The following is a 17,502-nucleotide window of genomic DNA, read 5'->3' on the forward strand; positions in this document are numbered from 1 at the left end:
TGGTTTTTAGACACCGGTTACCCAGACAATCAGTGTCCTCTCCTTTGTGAATGGGAACTGTACCGGTTCTTTCAGAGTGAATTGTTAAAGCCGGTTTGGAGCATTCAAAGTAATAATTTCATAGGCAGTTCCGTTCTTAATTGTCCGTATCATGATGTGATCGGGAACGCTGGCCCTGGCTACTGAAATTCTCTTTCTTGCAGCATGTATTTCTTCTTTATAAATAACGTCATTAAAATGGTGTTTTGCTCAATAAGTTTAGATTCGTTAACTTTCGAAGGGTATACTAGTTTCACGTTGTCACTCTGCTTTGAAATAAGTTTGGGAAAGTATATACTGCATGGAGCTCCGGATTAGATCATCATCAGGGGCTTTGATTAAGTCATTTCTAAAGCTAACTCCGTTACAGGAGTTCAGGGGCTTATGCATTTTCACCCAAACAGGCATTGGTCCGAACATCGCAGCAGCCAGTCACCTGCTTTGTCTGACCGTAGTGGTCTTGATAAGTACGGATCCGTCATGGAGCTTCCATATATCATCAACCTCACCGCCAATAATATCCTTAACGGCATTACCAGTTAGAAACGGACGTTCTGTAAGGAAGCTCTGTCCATCGATCCTGGAGGCAGCCAGGAATGGAGGCAAAGTACGCTCACTCGCTTCTTGAGCAGAGGGATCAACACCACGGTTGAAACGTTACGTTTCTTAGGATCACCTTTAAAAGACGGTGCTTGAAGGCCGGCAGCCTTAGTTGAATTAAAATTAAAATTAAAATTACCTGGTTCCTTTCTTGGTCCCACGAGTAGCTAATGATATATTCAGTTAACCCCCAAGAGAGTCTGCATATAGGAGTAAGGCGTTATATTCCAGAGGTCGCCCGATATCTGGAGGTGGACTGCTAGTGACTACTCTCCTAGTAGCCACATATCACCCCGCCACGGCGCGAAAATTGTGATTCGGGGAGGATGAACCCCCCCCCTTACACATACACATACATACACACGTACGCACTCTGAAGACAAACATTGTAGCCAAGGCAGGAAGACTGGCTATAGTCACAGAAATGAAAATTAAGAATGTTGGAACAGGAATCCTATTATTATCATTATTATTATTGTTGTTGTTGGTGTTGTTATTTGTATTATGATTAGTAATTTAGACGTTTTCAGCCATTAGAGACCACAATAAGCAACATTTACAGATTTTGGAAGCTTTGTTTGCAGCCCAGTACCGTTGCAATCTCTATCTCTGGCAGCCTGTCACTTTTCTGCTGTCCACCCGCTTCTCCTGTTATTCAAGAAAAGCCCTTGAAGTTATTAATCTGGTGTCGGTAATGTCTTCACGATTTTGTACAATTTTTTAAGATCCTTCCTAACCTCTCCGAACCAGATTATCACATTCGTTCGGTCTACTATCGTGTATAGAAAAATGTTCTTAGTCAACGGCTTGACATCCATTCTAAATAGGTGGCCATAGAACTTGAGTCATCTCTTCTTGATGGATTCCATCAGTCCTTCGGTTTTCTGATATAGTTCCTTTCGTCCTCGCAACCTGTATTGTCCAGTCACAATCTTTGGGCCCATTACCTTTCGGAGGAACTTCCACTCAAACTTCTCTACTTCTCTTAAACCTACCTCATCATCATTATTATTATTATTATTATTATTATTATTATTATTATTATTATTATTATTATTATTGTTTTCGAATAGGTCTACTATGGACCACGTTAAGCATCATTCATTTACGGTTCTTCCTCTTTCGATCGGCCCAGTACTTCTTCATCCTTTCGGAGTGGGCTTCTTTACGTTCTCGTGACCAGTTGTTGCCGGTCCGTTTTTTGCTACTTTGATCTTGGAATCCCTTAATTTTGTTGATGATTTTTCTGTATTCCTGTCTGTTGTATACTGCCTGCTGTGATATATTATTTTCCTCCATATCCTCCTTGACTCCTTTAAGCCAGCTAGTTTGTGTCTTCCTGTTCTCCATGTATTCCAGAATTCGCTTGGCTGTTCTCTCTGGTGGCATTCTTTTAATGTGTCCGTAGAAGCAGAGTCTTCTCTTCTTGAAGGATGTTGTGATTTTTTCGGTCCTTTTGTATAGTTCCTCATTTGGTCGCAGTCTAAATTCTTGACTCACTTTCCTGGACCCTAGTATCTTCCTCAAGATCTTCCTTTCTGTCTTTTCAATGTTTTCTAGTAAGCCCTTCCTGTTCAGTGAAATACATTCGATCGCATATAGACTTTCTGGTTTGATGACAGTGTTGTAATGTCTGATTTTTGCAGTGAATGAAACTGATTTTTTATTGTAGACATTTCGACATAACTGGTATGCTGCTTCCATCTTTCTTGCCCTTTCCTGTAATGCTATTCCTGGTAGTCCTGTTGGGGTTATCCATTCCCCTAGATATTTAAACTTCTGTACTCTTTTAATTGTTCCATATTTGGTGACAATATTTTGTGTCGGATCCTTTTTGTCCTGAATCATTAGTTCCGTCTTTTCGAAGGATATCTGAAGTCCCGTCTTTACAGCAGTCTCTTGAAGTGTTTCAATTTGTACCTTGGCTGTTTCAGTGTCTTCTGCCAGTGTTGCCATATCATCTGCGAATGCTAGACAGTCAATTTTGACTCCAGATCTTCCCAGTGATATTCCATTTTTCACCCCTAATTCCATCAGTCTCTTCCTCCACTCTCTGACCACTTTTTCAAGTATAACATTAAACAGAAGTGGTGACATCCCGTCCCTTTGTCGGACACCTGTTTCGAACTTGAATGGTTTTGACAACATACCCATAAACTTAACCTGTGATGTAGTGTCAGTGATGGTTTCTTTGATTAAATTTCTAGTTTTTTTATCTACCCCAAACTCTTCTAACGTGCTTATTATTATTATTATTATTATTATTATTATTATTATTATTATTATTATTATTATTATTATTATTATTATGGTGGACGACCTCTTCACAGGCCTGCCCGGGGCCGAACATTTTTTCGAATAATGGTCGGTTAAAATAAAGGCACTGTCTAGCAATTTATTGGACTATCTTTCATACTTCGCATTTTAAACAATACTTCGAAATATATTGGACTTAAAAATTTTTTCTCATTACAAGAAATATGAAAAAGTAATGTAAGAGCTTAGTACATAGATACCAACCTGATTGGCTGCCATGATACGAAATATTAGATCCGGCTCCTGGTCCATCAGCTCTATTTTCACTTGACAACCAAATCAGATATACGCTAAAGTAAATATTTGAAATATTTATATTCTATCAATTTATTAAAAGTACAATGAAATGAACTTAACACATGAAATTGAATCTGTAGAGGATTTTTGCCTAATTGGGGAAAAGGAACTGCAACTAGCCAGCAACATCCAGACTAGCAGTATATAACAGCTCAATCAAATCAAAAATCAAATCAGACACTACTGACCTGCATTTAGGGCAGTCGCCCAAGTAGCAGTTTCCCTATATGTTGTTTTCCTAGCCTTTTCTTAAATGATTGCAAAGAAATTGGAAATTTATTGAACAGCACCGTTGGTAAGTTATTTCAATCCCTAACTCCCCTTCCTATAAACAAATATTTGCCCCAATTTGTCCTCTTGAATTCCAACTTTATCTTCATATTGTGATATTTCCTACTTTTCCTACGTGATATATGTAAGATAATATAAAGGTCCAACAGTACTGCCTTGATGAATTCCCCTCTTAATTATTACAGGGACAAATAAAGCTTCGCCTACTCTAATTCTCTGAGTTCTATTTTCTAGAAATATAGCCACCAATTCAGTCACTGCTTTGTCTAGTCCAATTGCACTCATTTTTGCTAGTAGTCTCCCACGGTCTACTATATCAAATGCCTTAGATAGGTCAATCGCGATACAGTCCACTTCACCTCCTGAATCCAGGATATCTGCTATATCTTGCTGGAATCCTACAAGACCAGTTGTTAATTTCGCAATCATCATGTCTAATATAATCAGAAAGAATGCTTTACCAAAGCTTACATGCAGTGCATGTCAAACTGACTGGCCTGTAATTTTCAGCTTTATGTCTAACACCCTTTCCTTTATACATAGAAGCTGGGCTAGTATAGCAACTCTCCATTCATTTGTTATTGCTTCTTCATGCAAACAATAATCAAATAAGTACTTCAGATATGGTACTATATCCCAATCCATTGTCTTTAGTATATCCCCCGAAACCTTATCAATTCCAGCTGCTTTTCTAGTTTTCAACTTTTGTAGTTTACTGTAAATGTCATTGTTGTCATAGACTAATTTTAATACTTCTTTATCATTAGTCACCTCCTCTATCTGACATTATCCTTGTAACCAACAATCTATACATACTGCTGACTAATTACTTCTGCCTTTTGAAGATCCTCACATACACACTCCCCTTGTTCATTAATGATTCCTGGAATATCCTTCTTGGAACCTGTTTCTGCCTTAAAGTACCTGTACATACACTTCCATTTTTCACTAAAATTTGTATGGCTGCCAATTAGCTTGCCATAATGTTATCCTTAGCTGACCTCTTTGCTAGATTCAATTTCCTAGTAAGTTCCTTCAAATTCTCCTTACTTACACAGCAGTTTCTAACTCTATTTCTTACTAACCTGCACCTCCTTCTTAGTCTCTTTATTTCTCTATTATAATATAGTGGATCTTTACCATTCCTTGCCAACTTTATGCGTACAAATAATTTTCTCATTCGTCAACAATTGGTTTTTACCCATCTCAGGTTCTGTTTACATTTTTATTTATCGTTTTCTACCTATCATAGTAAATTGTTGAAAACCCCCTCATGCCTGTTTTCTCAGCCTTATAGTACCGCCTAATAGTCTTAACTTTATTATCTTCCTTTCTGTCACATTTATTTTTAACTACCACAAAAACAGCTTCGTGATCACTAATACCATCTATTACTTCGGTTTCTCTGTAGAGCTCATCTTGTTTTACCAGCACCACAACCAGGATATTCTTCCCTTTATTGGGTTATATCACGTTCTGAATAAGCTGTCCTTCCCATATTAACATATTTGCCATTTGTTGGTCATGCTTCCTGTCATTCGAATTACCTTACAAATTGACATTTGGTAAATTGAGATCACCAGATACAATCACGTTCCTTTCCTTATCGTTTCCCGTTTAGCTGATTATCTTATCAAATAATTCTGAATCAGCGTCTGCGCTACCCTTTGCCGGTCTGTACTTTCCAGAAACATCAAGTTGCCTATTATCTTTAGAGATTAGCCTTACACATAGAATTTCATGTTTATCATCTTTAACTTTTTCGTAGCTTACAAATTTTTCTTTCACCAGAATGAGTACTCCCCCTCCTACAGTTCCTATCCTACCTCTACGGTACACACTCCAGTTGCGTGAAAAAATCTGTATCCATTAAATCATTTCTTAGCCATGATTCAACTCCTATTGCAATATCTGGTGAGTGTAAACCTATTAAATTACTTTACTCTATTCCTTTCTTTACAATACTTCTACAGTTGAGCACTAACATTTTTATGTCATCGTTACTTGATTTGCAGTTCCTTCTTCCCTTATCTACGCCATTTCCCTGAATGTACCTCCCTATAACCTTCTAATCAAATTTCCTAACTTATATGTACCACTACGGTTTAAGTGAAGGCCATCTGAGCGCAGATCCCTATCTCCTACCCGCGCATTAGGATCTAGAAATTTAACACCCAGTTTCCCACCTGGCCAATCCATAGTCTCATTTAAATCCCCAATCACCTTCCAGCTCGCACCACTTCACGGACCTAAACACAGATCAAAAACATTTCACATCGAAAACAGAAACAAATATCTAAACATAAAAGAAGCATTAGAAGTACACACCCTAATGACAAGCAACCATACCAACCTTTACGACCACATACATCTGGAAAGTATTCCCCCTCTTCGCGCAACTAAATTAATTCAAATATTAAAATAACATTTCCGGCGCTAAGTACCAATACCGCTAGAATGTGGGTCAGGTTACTATTATCTGTACTAAATTCTGTGAATTTAGGCAGCGACTCGAGGAACAACACCATTAAGTAGGTTATTATTAATTACTGAAGAGAAATTCATACACGTAACTCTTTAATTCATAGCTACACATTTATTACTCACAAAGTCTTTACATATATTTCAGTATTTCAATATAGGCCTATGCCAATACAAATAAACCACAGCCAATCAGCAATCACCCTGTCTTAACTGAGCAAAGAGGTTACCATTCCTCCTCACCCTTCCTGTCCCCCACAGACAAGCAAACCAGAAAGCATGCAACGTGGACTCAGTCCGATAGTTGGCGCGGCGATAGCATACAGAACCCTTTCTTCAAGTTACAAAAGTGCCAATTATTAATTATAATTACAAATTACAATTATAAATTGTCTCACTTGTTTCAATATCACCATTTCACAATCATTGACAAGTTTATACAATGTCCAGCTATAGTACATTGTACTAAGTATTTCAATTCCTACATAAAAAATATTTTGTCAGCGATAGTAAAATTTGTAGCAGAGAATAAATGCTTAGAAAAAGATACGATGGCACGGAGCAGTAGTCGTGGTGGTGGTTGTTGTTGTTTTAAGAGGAAGTACAACTAGGTAATCATCCTCTATGAACAAATTAGTGGAAAGGAAACTTAAAATCAAAGAATATTATAAATTCAACAAAGAAATTTGGAAACGCAGAACAAAATAAAACAAAAATTATTGAATTAGGCCTAAAAATTACTAGAGAATCATAAGGGAACGTGCGTTCCCTGAGTAGCAGTACACTTGTAATTTACAGCCTTGATTAATCCACCGTCACCGAGCTCGATGGCTGCAATCGCTTAAGTGCGGCCAGTATCCAGTAATCGGGAAACAGTGGGTTCGAGCTCCACTGTCGGCAGCCCTGAAGATGGTTTTCCGTGGTTTCCCATTTTCACACCAGGCAAATGCCGGGGCTGTACCTTAATTAAGGCCACGGCCGCTTCCTTCAAATTCCCAGGTCTTTCCTATCCCATCGTCGCCATAAGACATATCTGTGTCAGTGCGACGTAAAGCAAACAGCAACAAAAAAATCCACTGTCGCACATAAAGCGGATGACGAGATCAGTAGTTGTCGCGCCAACGGCTAGTATGCGTTCGAGTGTTTCCTGCAGGCCGAGGCTCCGTCTTAGGACAGAGAGAAAGGCGCACTCTGTGAGGATGTGGGCCGCGGTGAAGTCGGAACCACAAGAACACACTGGGGGGTCTTCAATCTTTTGGAGATAGCAGTGCGTAGATCGTAAATGACCTATCCTCAGCCTACACAATACTATGGCCTCTCTGCGTGAAGGCCGGAAAGAGGACTGCCACACGGTAGTTGTCTTCTTAATTGGTCTCAGCTTGTTGGGAGTTCGGATAGGTAGCCACTCCGATTCCCAGGACGCCAAGAGAGTTTGACGTAGCTGAGAACAAATATCTTTAGCGGGTACATTGATAGGTCTTGGAGGGAAAAGTACCGCTTCCTTTGCAGCTTCATAAAGTTCGTTTCCCGCAATCCCAACGTGGCTTGGAAGCCACGCGAAAGTAATTCTGGTGCTAGCGTCACTTAACCTGTCTAGAAGGTCATGAATCTGCAGTACCAGTGGGTGTTGCGAGAAACAGGTTTCACTGGACTGCGGAGAGCTTAACGAGTCAGTGCACATGATGTGACCGTATCGCCACAGTGAATATTTATTTCGATTTATATAACTGGGATAGAAGTAGGCTTGTAATTTCCTTTGTGTGGATGCTGGTAGTTGCATCACATTGCACAATACTTCGCGACACAGAGGCGCCTAGAGCACGCAGTTGAGGGCTCAGAAAACCCCCGAACTGAGCGCGCGTTATGGAAGAAGGCGAAGAAGAATACTGTTTTTGCTGACTTCTCCTTGAAAACAAATGCCAACGCACAGTGATGCCAAAGCGACGGGGTGATTTCAGAGGTGTTTTCGGCTTAATAAAGGATAATTTAACCAGGAAGCACATGTCAGAGCAATGAGAAGAATATTGGATAAATGGCAAAATTAGAAATCAAGGTAGAAGAATGTCACCTACGAAAATGCGCCTAAATAAGATTACGTAATTGGCTTGGCGTCCTCACGCTAACTGTGAAGCCAGATGCTAATGAGGACTCCCCTCCCCACTCCGATTTTATATGAATAAATTACTACTTCCGAGGGTGGCTGAGAGTCGAGAAGGAGCTTCAGAGGCGAAACGACGGCCGGTTCGCGAGCGGTATTGCCATTCCATTGTATGGTAAATGTGATCGAAAACGGGAGTGTAATTCAGATAGTTTCTCTTGTGCGTTGATAATAGAGAAAGCAATTGCACGACAGTAATGCGTGCATGACATATCGGCCGCGAAGCAGCCAGTAAGTACGCGAAATTACGACGTATATTATGACTGTGTAGTTATTACGCAATGGAGTATCAAACTCTGTACGGAGGACGCTAGTTTTGAGACTAATTTCCGTAGCAGTGAGAGAGATCAATTTCGAGGAATATAATTCCAGTATTTTAAAACTTTGTTTTAAAAAATAGGAGTGTGATATAAAGTACTGTAAAAATCCACGTTAAATTATGAACAGAATTCAGGATGAAATTATAGCACTAAATAACGGGGAGTGATAAGTGTTCAGGAACAGAGGAACTGGACAGGATATCAGGATAAATACAGTTAGCTGACGTCACGGCAATCCGAGGCGATAAACTTAGCAGTGAGAAAACCGTGAATGTCCGTCATATCTTACACAAGTGAAGTAGACTAGCTGAGTTATCTTTTAAAACTATCAACACGTATCGTTCATTAGCCAGAGAAAGGAGAAGGGGAAGTTTGATGGTGTCGTGTGAACAAGAAGTGTGTAAAGCTGTGTAAAATATATTTCCCAGTGATCCCAATACCACCGATATGGATTATTCAAGAAACGTCAAGGTACATCTAGAACACAGGACTCTACGAGCCAGCGTCATGGAGTAATCGCCATCGGCAGGCCCCTGGACATCCGGACGGGCCAGGATGCACCAAACTGTTGAGAACTAAGCTATGATTTTCTTCCAATGGTAGTATTTCCCCTTGTAAATAGAAATTAGTGTAAGGATAGGGTTAATGATAATATTAAATTGATAGGCTAGTTCACTTAGAGTGGTCGGTATAGTCCAGTTTAGTTTAAATAATTTGATTGTATATGGGAAGGAAATGAACTAGGAGGAATGTATAAAATTTGGGACCCATTTTAGTGACTGCATGAGCATGTTATTGTATTTGGGTTTGACGAGTGCTCTTAAGGAGAATTGGAGGAAAATAAGTCGCAATTTTGGCAGGTTAATGTCGCGGACCTCATCTGTGTGACTGGATAAGATGAGTAGGGATTATCGGGCGACAGGATCCTCAACAAGTGCCTGAACAGATATAAGCGTGGTATAGCTACAGCACTCTATTTTAAAAGTAGCAAACAGTAGATTGACCTGCATGCTAGTGTAAGATTTGGGCTGTATTTGAAGTTGTGTTAAGTGTTCTGTGCAAAGGTTCGAATATCCGCCCTCCCACACACACAAGTTAGGCTACACGTGTAAATGTCCATTTAGTGTGTTGGTAAATTCTGATATTTTATTTTAATTTTATTATTATCATTATTATTATTATTATTATTACTATAATCATTTCATTTTAATTTGATCGGTGATTTTATGCCGATATATTTGAGCATCAAGTTAGGGGATGTCAGGTACACTCTCTCGCCTCAGTGGTCAGAGATTAGGGAACATTGTTATTTGGTTGTAGGCTGATGGAAGTGTGGTAAATGTTACGGGGAAGAGAACGTTTGGTTGAACCCCAAACCCCTGAAGAGTTGACGGAATTTGATATGATTTAGCGGCCTAATTTGAGAGATAATTCTTGGATATAGAAAGTGTATGAGCTGATTTGAACATGAATACAATGCGTCAGTTCAATTGAGTGAATTTATTGACACATTGACCTATAGTAAGAGGGTCGAATTGTGTATTTAGCCTGGTGGCAGAGAAGCAGGCGACAGCCGTGATTTACAACCCAGAGAGGGAGAGTCCTTTAGGGAGAGGTCAGCTGAGTGAGCAGCCCAGCGAAGGAATTTGATTCTTTCTACCAGTATGCTAATCTGTGAATAAAAGACATAATATTTACGTAACTACCACACACGCCACAAGCCATGATCCAAAGCAGTGTAGAAATTTATGACCGTACTTTACATGATTACGGTAGTTAGGGCTTGATTTCAGCATCCTTGATGGAGACGACCAGTGTCTTGTGTTCGAACCTTGGTAGTACAGATGAGAACGGCAGCTCGCACATGTAGCGGATTTTTACGAGGCAAAATATAGCCATTGCTTTCTTTGCATGTGTATAATATATGTTTCTCTTTCAGGGTGTGATCATGTTTTTAGTTAATTAGTGTTCTTTTTGAATTTAGACTTCGTGAAAGTCCATTGATAGTGGTTGTAAATGACGAGTTTCGATGATAAGTCTGTGTACAGTTTAATTATATTATGGGAGACTCGTAACCACATCATTCATTTTCATGTTAGATGGAAGGGATTTTATTCTGTTGTCGGAGCATTTGATCATTTTCTCCAATTTATTTTATAGATATTCGGTGGCGGTAAATATAAGATAGGCGGCCACTCTAAGACGAAATTTCCCAGTGTTAATTAATTTTAAAGATAAGTAATGTGGGATTTACTCCCGTGGAATACTTGCATTTGGAGGGGCATAGCTTATAACTGTAAATATTTAAGGGTTATTATGGTTGTTTCTGTAGCACTCAACAGTTTAAGTTCAGCGGGTTGATAGACCACAAAAAAGGTAGAAATGTGATGTGAACAAGAATTATCATACTCTCGGACATTCTTCTTTGTATAGAGAGGATTTCTTGTATCAAAAATGTTATCAGCGAACTGTTGTAATCCACATAGATATTTTCTTTGGAATGGGGATGAGATAGCTGATGTGAATGGTAGCACGGATTTTCCCGTTGCTAAACAAGTGTTTTATAATTGTCAAATTTGTGTTAGTCTGTCAAGGTTGTAATAGATTTGTACATGTTTCAACGAGCGCCTAGTAAATTTATAGAAAGTTATTTGTTCTTATCTATGTCGAAATTTAGTATCCAGAACCTCTTCCGTTCACTGTATGCTACCTTGAGAGGCCGGGGTTCAGATCTTAGGAACGGGAGAGTAGCAGTGACCTTGCTGTGCCGTAAGGGCATTTGTCGTCTCATGTGAGGGGATTAGGTATATAAAATTCCGATGAGACGGCATTGTCACAGGCCGAAAAGGTCCCTTGACTATCGCCTTCCATGGAGCATGGTCCCATGTGTTCATGACCCGACAGGGTTACTTTCGTTGCCACATGGTCCCATGAGCTATGGAGGATTATGGTAAAGGTCCCAATAAGAAAGTGGTTTCTTCCGTCAACCAATGCAAACTGCAGAGCTTGTAAAATGGCGTACAGCTCCGCAGTGTACACGCTACATACACTAGGAAGCGTGAACCTCGTGCTCATATCCTACTTTAGAGCGTGAGATATGTTTTGCGGCCGGATATTGGTGAACGAAGTCCTTGAAATACTTCCGATAAACGGAGGAATCCGTGTTCACCTTGGGTCCACGAAGAAGATCTAGACATATATCCGGTCGTGGAACTACCTCTGGTGGTATTGGGTACTAAATATGCATTGATAGCTTGGATATAGCGGCATTTTACGAATTTTGGTAGCATACATGAGGAGTAACTGCTGCCTCCTTATTCATAGAGGGAACTGCCGATTCAGCGAGCAGACTGGGAATGGGGCTATTACGGAAACCTCCCGTTGCCAGCCTTACTCCACTATGGTGAATACTGTCTAAAAGACTCAGCGTAGATTTTGATGCTGAGCCATAAGCCGCACTTCCATAGTCAATTCGGGAGAGGACCGTTGCCGTGTGAAAACGTAGCAGCACCGCACGTTTAGCCCTCCCGAAGTGCAGCTGAGAAACGTAATCATGTTAAGTCTCTTCATGCAAGCAAACTTTAACTGACAGATGTGAGGCTGCCACGTCTCTTATCAAAGTGGAGACCCAGGAATCTGTAGGTGTCTACCACTGATAAGACACTTCTTCTGAAGTTGAGCTCTGGCTCAGGATGCACAATCCGACGTCGACAACTGAGGTTTTCGCCGCTGAAAATCGAAACCCATGTTGCAGGGCCTATGTCGACTCGGTTAATAGCTTGCTGTAGCTATCTCTCTGCAAACGTCACCCTACCGGATCTGTAATGTAGAGCTAAATCGTCTACATACAGCGATAGAACGACTGCGGGCTCCGATGATGGCGATTGCGAACAGCGCGATACTCAGTACCCTGAGGGACTCCATTTTCCTGTATGTAATGTTAAAAAAAGCAATCCCTACTCGGAATCGAATGAGCCGGAGGGACATGAAGTTCTCAATAAACGTTGGCAAATTTCCCCGAAATCCCCACTGGTGTAGGGTGTAGAGAATTCCATATCGCCAGGTAGTATCGTAAGCTTTCTCCAGGTCGAAAAACACGGCGACTAGGTGTTCCTTCCGGAGAAACTTCTTCTGAATGGCACTTTCCAGCCTGACCAGATGATCAGTGGAAGACCGATGAGAGCGGAAACCTCTCTGATAGTTAGACAAGAGACCTTCCTTTTCCATGGCCCACACAAGACCTCAATTAACCATCCTTTCAAATATCTTACAAAGGCCATTTGTAAGGCATATTGGCCTATAACTTGGATACTAACATGGCCTGGGAATTGGTATCACAATTCCCTCACGCCATTGGGATGAAAATACTCCCCCACTCCATATTCTGTTGAATAGTGTGAGGATATCCTTGAGACATCTGCCACTCAAACGCTTAAGCATTCGATTGTGGATATTTCCTGGTCCAGGAGCAATGTCTCTGCATAGCGCACTCCGAAACTCCCACTCCTTGAAAGGCACTTTGTAGGGATGCGAAGCTCTAAAGGCGAAAGAGAAGTGGTATGCCTCTGCTTCGCGTTTAATTTGTAGAAATGCAGAGTCGTGTCTCCCAGAGCTGGACGTATCTGCGAAATGTGACGCGATGTGGTCGGCAATGACTGAAGGAATCGTAACAATATCTCCATTAATGGAGACGCCGGGGACTGAGGGCACATTCTGTACTCCAACAATACGGCGGAGTTTTGTCCACACTTGTGATGACGGAATATGTACAGTCATGGATGACACATATTTTGCCCACGTAGCTTTCTTACTTTCCCTAATCAAAGAAACTCGCGCAGTCGCAGAAATTTGATGATTGGCCAGAAAGCATGTGAAATGGACTCAGTCCGACATTTGGAGTGGCAGGAGCTGGTTAAGATAATTGCATACAGAAAACTTTCTTTAAGTAACAAAAGTGCCAACAATGGACTTACAATTATAAATTGTCTTACTTACTTCAATATCACCATTTCAAAATCATTGGCAAGTTTATACAATGTAAACTTATTTTTACATATTATATTTGGATCCATTAGAGGGGATTTGATAGAGTCTAAATGTGTTCTTCTAGAACGAAATTCATATAGCTGTCATTGTTTACAGCTATAGTACGTTGTAATAAGTATTTCAATTCCTACTGTATACAAAAACACATTTTGTCAGTAATAGTAAAAATTATAGCAGAGATTAAAAGCTTAGCTGAGGAAAGATAGTATATTTGGATCGATTAGAGGGGATTTGATAGAATCTGAAGGTGTTCTTCTAGAACGAAATTCATATAGCTGTCATTGTTTACAGCTATAGAACGTTGTACTAAGTATTTCAATTCCTACTGTATACAAAAACACATTTTGTCAGTAATAGTAAAAATTGTAGCAGAGATTAAAAGCTTAGCTGAGAATAGGATGGCACGGAGCACTGCAAACTTCCATTACATTACAATTACTTACGGTACATTAATAAACATCGAGCTCACAATATATTTTTGAATTTTTCTTACGGGTAGTGAAATGAGTTATTTGTTCGTTTCCGTGACATTCTGGTCTGTGTTTTGTTTGTAGTATATGTATTTTGTTGTTGTTACTTCATATATATCGTTTGGGACACCCTAAAATGCTTGTAGGACTTAGATGATTTCTGACAACGGGTATGTTTGTTGTGTTAGTAGAAGAAACGGGACTACAAACTGGACAAAGTTGGCGCGAAGTCTCATATTTAAATTTTCCGCCCCGGAATTACCAGTTGCTTTTGCAGATAATATATCTCAATGGTGTATGAAGTTCATGGAGTACGTGTGTGGTGAAAATGTAATCTCTCTTTGTTGTCAATTACCATGTAGCTCGCACAAGAAGCAAGAATAAGAGCCTATTATATATTACTAGATAAGACAATGGACTCAACAGAGGCTCCTTTATTTGCCAAAAACGAATATAGTGGCAATTGTTTAGTTGTGTAGTCAGAAGAAAGTGTTTTTAATGACAAAATCTGCCGAATGAAGCATAAATATTCAAAGATTATTAAGCTATGAAGAAGATAACATTCGTGTCCTTACCTTGTTAAAAGAACACCAATATCAAAATGATGTGGATGCTTTTCTTCTTTTGGTTTTATCTTCTCACACCATTCGCCGAAACTCTCAAGCGTTTTCGGTGCATCACCGCTGATCCGCAGATCTAACTGAAATAATTAAAATTTCATGTATAATTACGATTCATCACCACAATCATAAACAGTACATCTAACTGGGCTGAGAAAAATATGGTTTTCTCCATTTAAGAGCTATAGTTCATGAACGCTAAACACCAGGAGAATCCGATGTTATTATTATTCAGTCATTAATAATAATAATAATAATAATAATAATAATAATAATAATAATAATAATAATAATAATGAAAACTGCATTTAGATTATGTCAGAACATCTACAAATCTAAGTCACACTATTACCGGGCCAAATTCAAGCACTACAGCACGATAGTCAAATCTGAATGTTTATACGCAGCTTAGACAATAGCCTCGAAGGGACTCTCAGATTTGGAAAAGAAAGATAGGAGGTTCATTAGAAAGATTCTTGGACCCGTAAAATCATCAGACAAGTTTACGTTTCGCATGAGACCAAACCGAGAACTATACAAACAATTTGAAAACACCACCATCACAATGAAAATGAGGAGATTGACGTTCTATGGACATATTAAAAGGATGGGATCAGAGAGATCGCCAACAGGATCTTCACCTTCTAGGAGAACAGCAAGACACAAGTCCCATGGGTAATAGAAGTCCACTGAGATTTAGAAAAATGTGGGATCACTGCAGAAGATGTAACAAACAGAAAAATCTTCACGCAGAGAGTTGCGAAGGTGAAGGCCCTAACTGATGAGAAAACGAGGAAGAATAGAGTATTCTCGGCAGAAGAACGAGCACGAGCAAGCCAATGGATGAAGGAATACTGGCGAAAGAGGAAGGAGAAAGAACTTGAGGAAGCAATGGAAGTTGCGTAATCGCAGCCCATAGATGGCTGAAACGATAATAATAATAATAATAATAATAATAATAATAATAATAATAGAAATAATAATGATAACAGTAATAATAAGGTGGCACCACGGGGACGGCCATGGAAGAGAAGATTTGACGCACTACCAGAGGGCATGTGCTTGGTGGGCATTACTCCAGTTGACGGCAAGGAACGGAAGCGATGGAAAGCTTGTAGAAAAGCGGACCCTGCAATTACGTGGGAAAAACGCTAGAGAGAAGAAAACTAGTAATAACAATATCGCCGAGATCATCATCCATATTTTCCTCAGAGCCGCTTTTACTCCATCATATTTCAGGCTTGGATCCGTTATATTCGCTGTCCTTAACTATGATCATCGCAGTCTAGATCTTCCTACTTGCATTCCACTATATTTTCATCGTTTGCTTTCTCCTTTCATTTCTAATTTTCTCTAGTCTGTCCAAACACGAAATATAACAGAACATGATAACATATCTGTTAAATAAACCTGTTAGTAATAAAATGAAATGTTTCGTTCTACAAAGACACCCTCAGATTCTATTAAATCACTTTTAACCGGCGATACAGGAACATTTCGAAGGCATCAATACGTTTTTTATGATTGGATCCAGAGTCCAGCTTTCACATCCATATAGGGAGAACAGAAAATATATAGCAGCGGATCATACGAATTCGTAGTTGGAGACTGAGATCTGACCTCTCAAAGAATTTCTTCATGGTAATGAATTATTTCCTGGCCTGCTGAATTCTAGATATTATCTCCCGTTTGGAGTTACATTGGTCATCCAAGATGGTACCCAGATATTTGAGAGAAGACACTTGCTCAACTATTTTATCTTTAATTATGAGATTTGTCCGAATAGTCTTCTTAGAGATCACCATCAGTTTCGTCTTTGAGGGGTTAACATATAATCCAAACTCTTCACAGTGCTGAACTAAGGAGTTTATCATGCACTGAAGGGCAGGCATGTCATCAGCTATGACAACAGTATCATCTGCATATCTGACATTGTCTCTTGCGGATGGTTAATAATTTTCCCGTTACTTTTGATCCCACCATAGTCTGCCAATATTTCTTTAAGGATTGCCTCTGAGTAGTTTAATTCACATTAACCACTCCTTCTATGTGATAAACTTAGGATCCTTAGGATTCTATCAAATAACGGACTTCTGTATTCATTATAATTTGTCACATGTTCATAATGTCACCAATTTACAATCATAGCAATAGCCTTGTACATACAGACACAATAAATACTTCTCGTAGGCCAAATTTGAAGGGGACATTATCTCCCTTGGTTGAAAATGATTTAGTTGGTAAATTAAATAATTAGCGTACAGAACATAATGTCAGAATGTACCCTGAATAATCGGCACTTCACAGTCCTGAAATCACACTGTTTCCCGTTGTACTTGGCAAGCTATCTCGGCACGTCTCTTCCTATTGTCAATTTCCAGATCTGCACCTAATGAGACCGCTCTTAGTATGTCACGTGAGACAGCTGACAGCTCGATTAAAAATCAATACTCTGTTCCCTCGCTGGTAGGACCGGTTATGTACAAATGAGAACATCTCTACAACACAGGATCGGAAAAATATCGCCCTGGCTAATGGAATAATAGCCTTGTACATGCAGACACAATAAATACTTATTGTGGGCCAAATTTGAAGAGGCCATCGTGCACATATGATAGATTGATGAAGCGCGATTTTTCTCGTGGAATATAAAGTGTGTCATTAACGGGCTTAAAGTACAGTACCTCATTCTTATATGCATTATCAAGGAGCCCTGTACCTCCGTATCCTTTGTTTCCACAGCTATAGAACAAGTTGTGTGTCCCAGTTTCGAGTTTTACACGTCCATTCGATTTTACTTCTTGCATTTCTACCACCAACACATTATGTTTCTTCATTTCCTTCCTCAGAATCAGTAATCCTCC

At 39.6% G+C, this 17,502-nt stretch overlaps 1 protein-coding gene across 1 annotated transcript in view; it reads right to left on the reverse strand.

Annotated features, from left to right (window-relative positions):
* Positions 1 to 17,502, reverse strand: part of LOC137497198 (A disintegrin and metalloproteinase with thrombospondin motifs 12-like) — a 273,946-nt gene that overhangs the window by 198,843 nt on the left and 57,601 nt on the right. The window contains exon 5 of the mRNA XM_068225728.1: positions 14,594 to 14,718. Coding sequence (XP_068081829.1) covers positions 14,594 to 14,718 — 125 coding nt within the window. The remainder of the gene's footprint in view (positions 1 to 14,593; positions 14,719 to 17,502) is intronic.

This window comes from Anabrus simplex, chromosome 1 (genome assembly GCF_040414725.1).
Source record: "Anabrus simplex isolate iqAnaSimp1 chromosome 1, ASM4041472v1, whole genome shotgun sequence".
Classification (NCBI taxonomy): domain Eukaryota; kingdom Metazoa; phylum Arthropoda; class Insecta; order Orthoptera; family Tettigoniidae; genus Anabrus; species Anabrus simplex.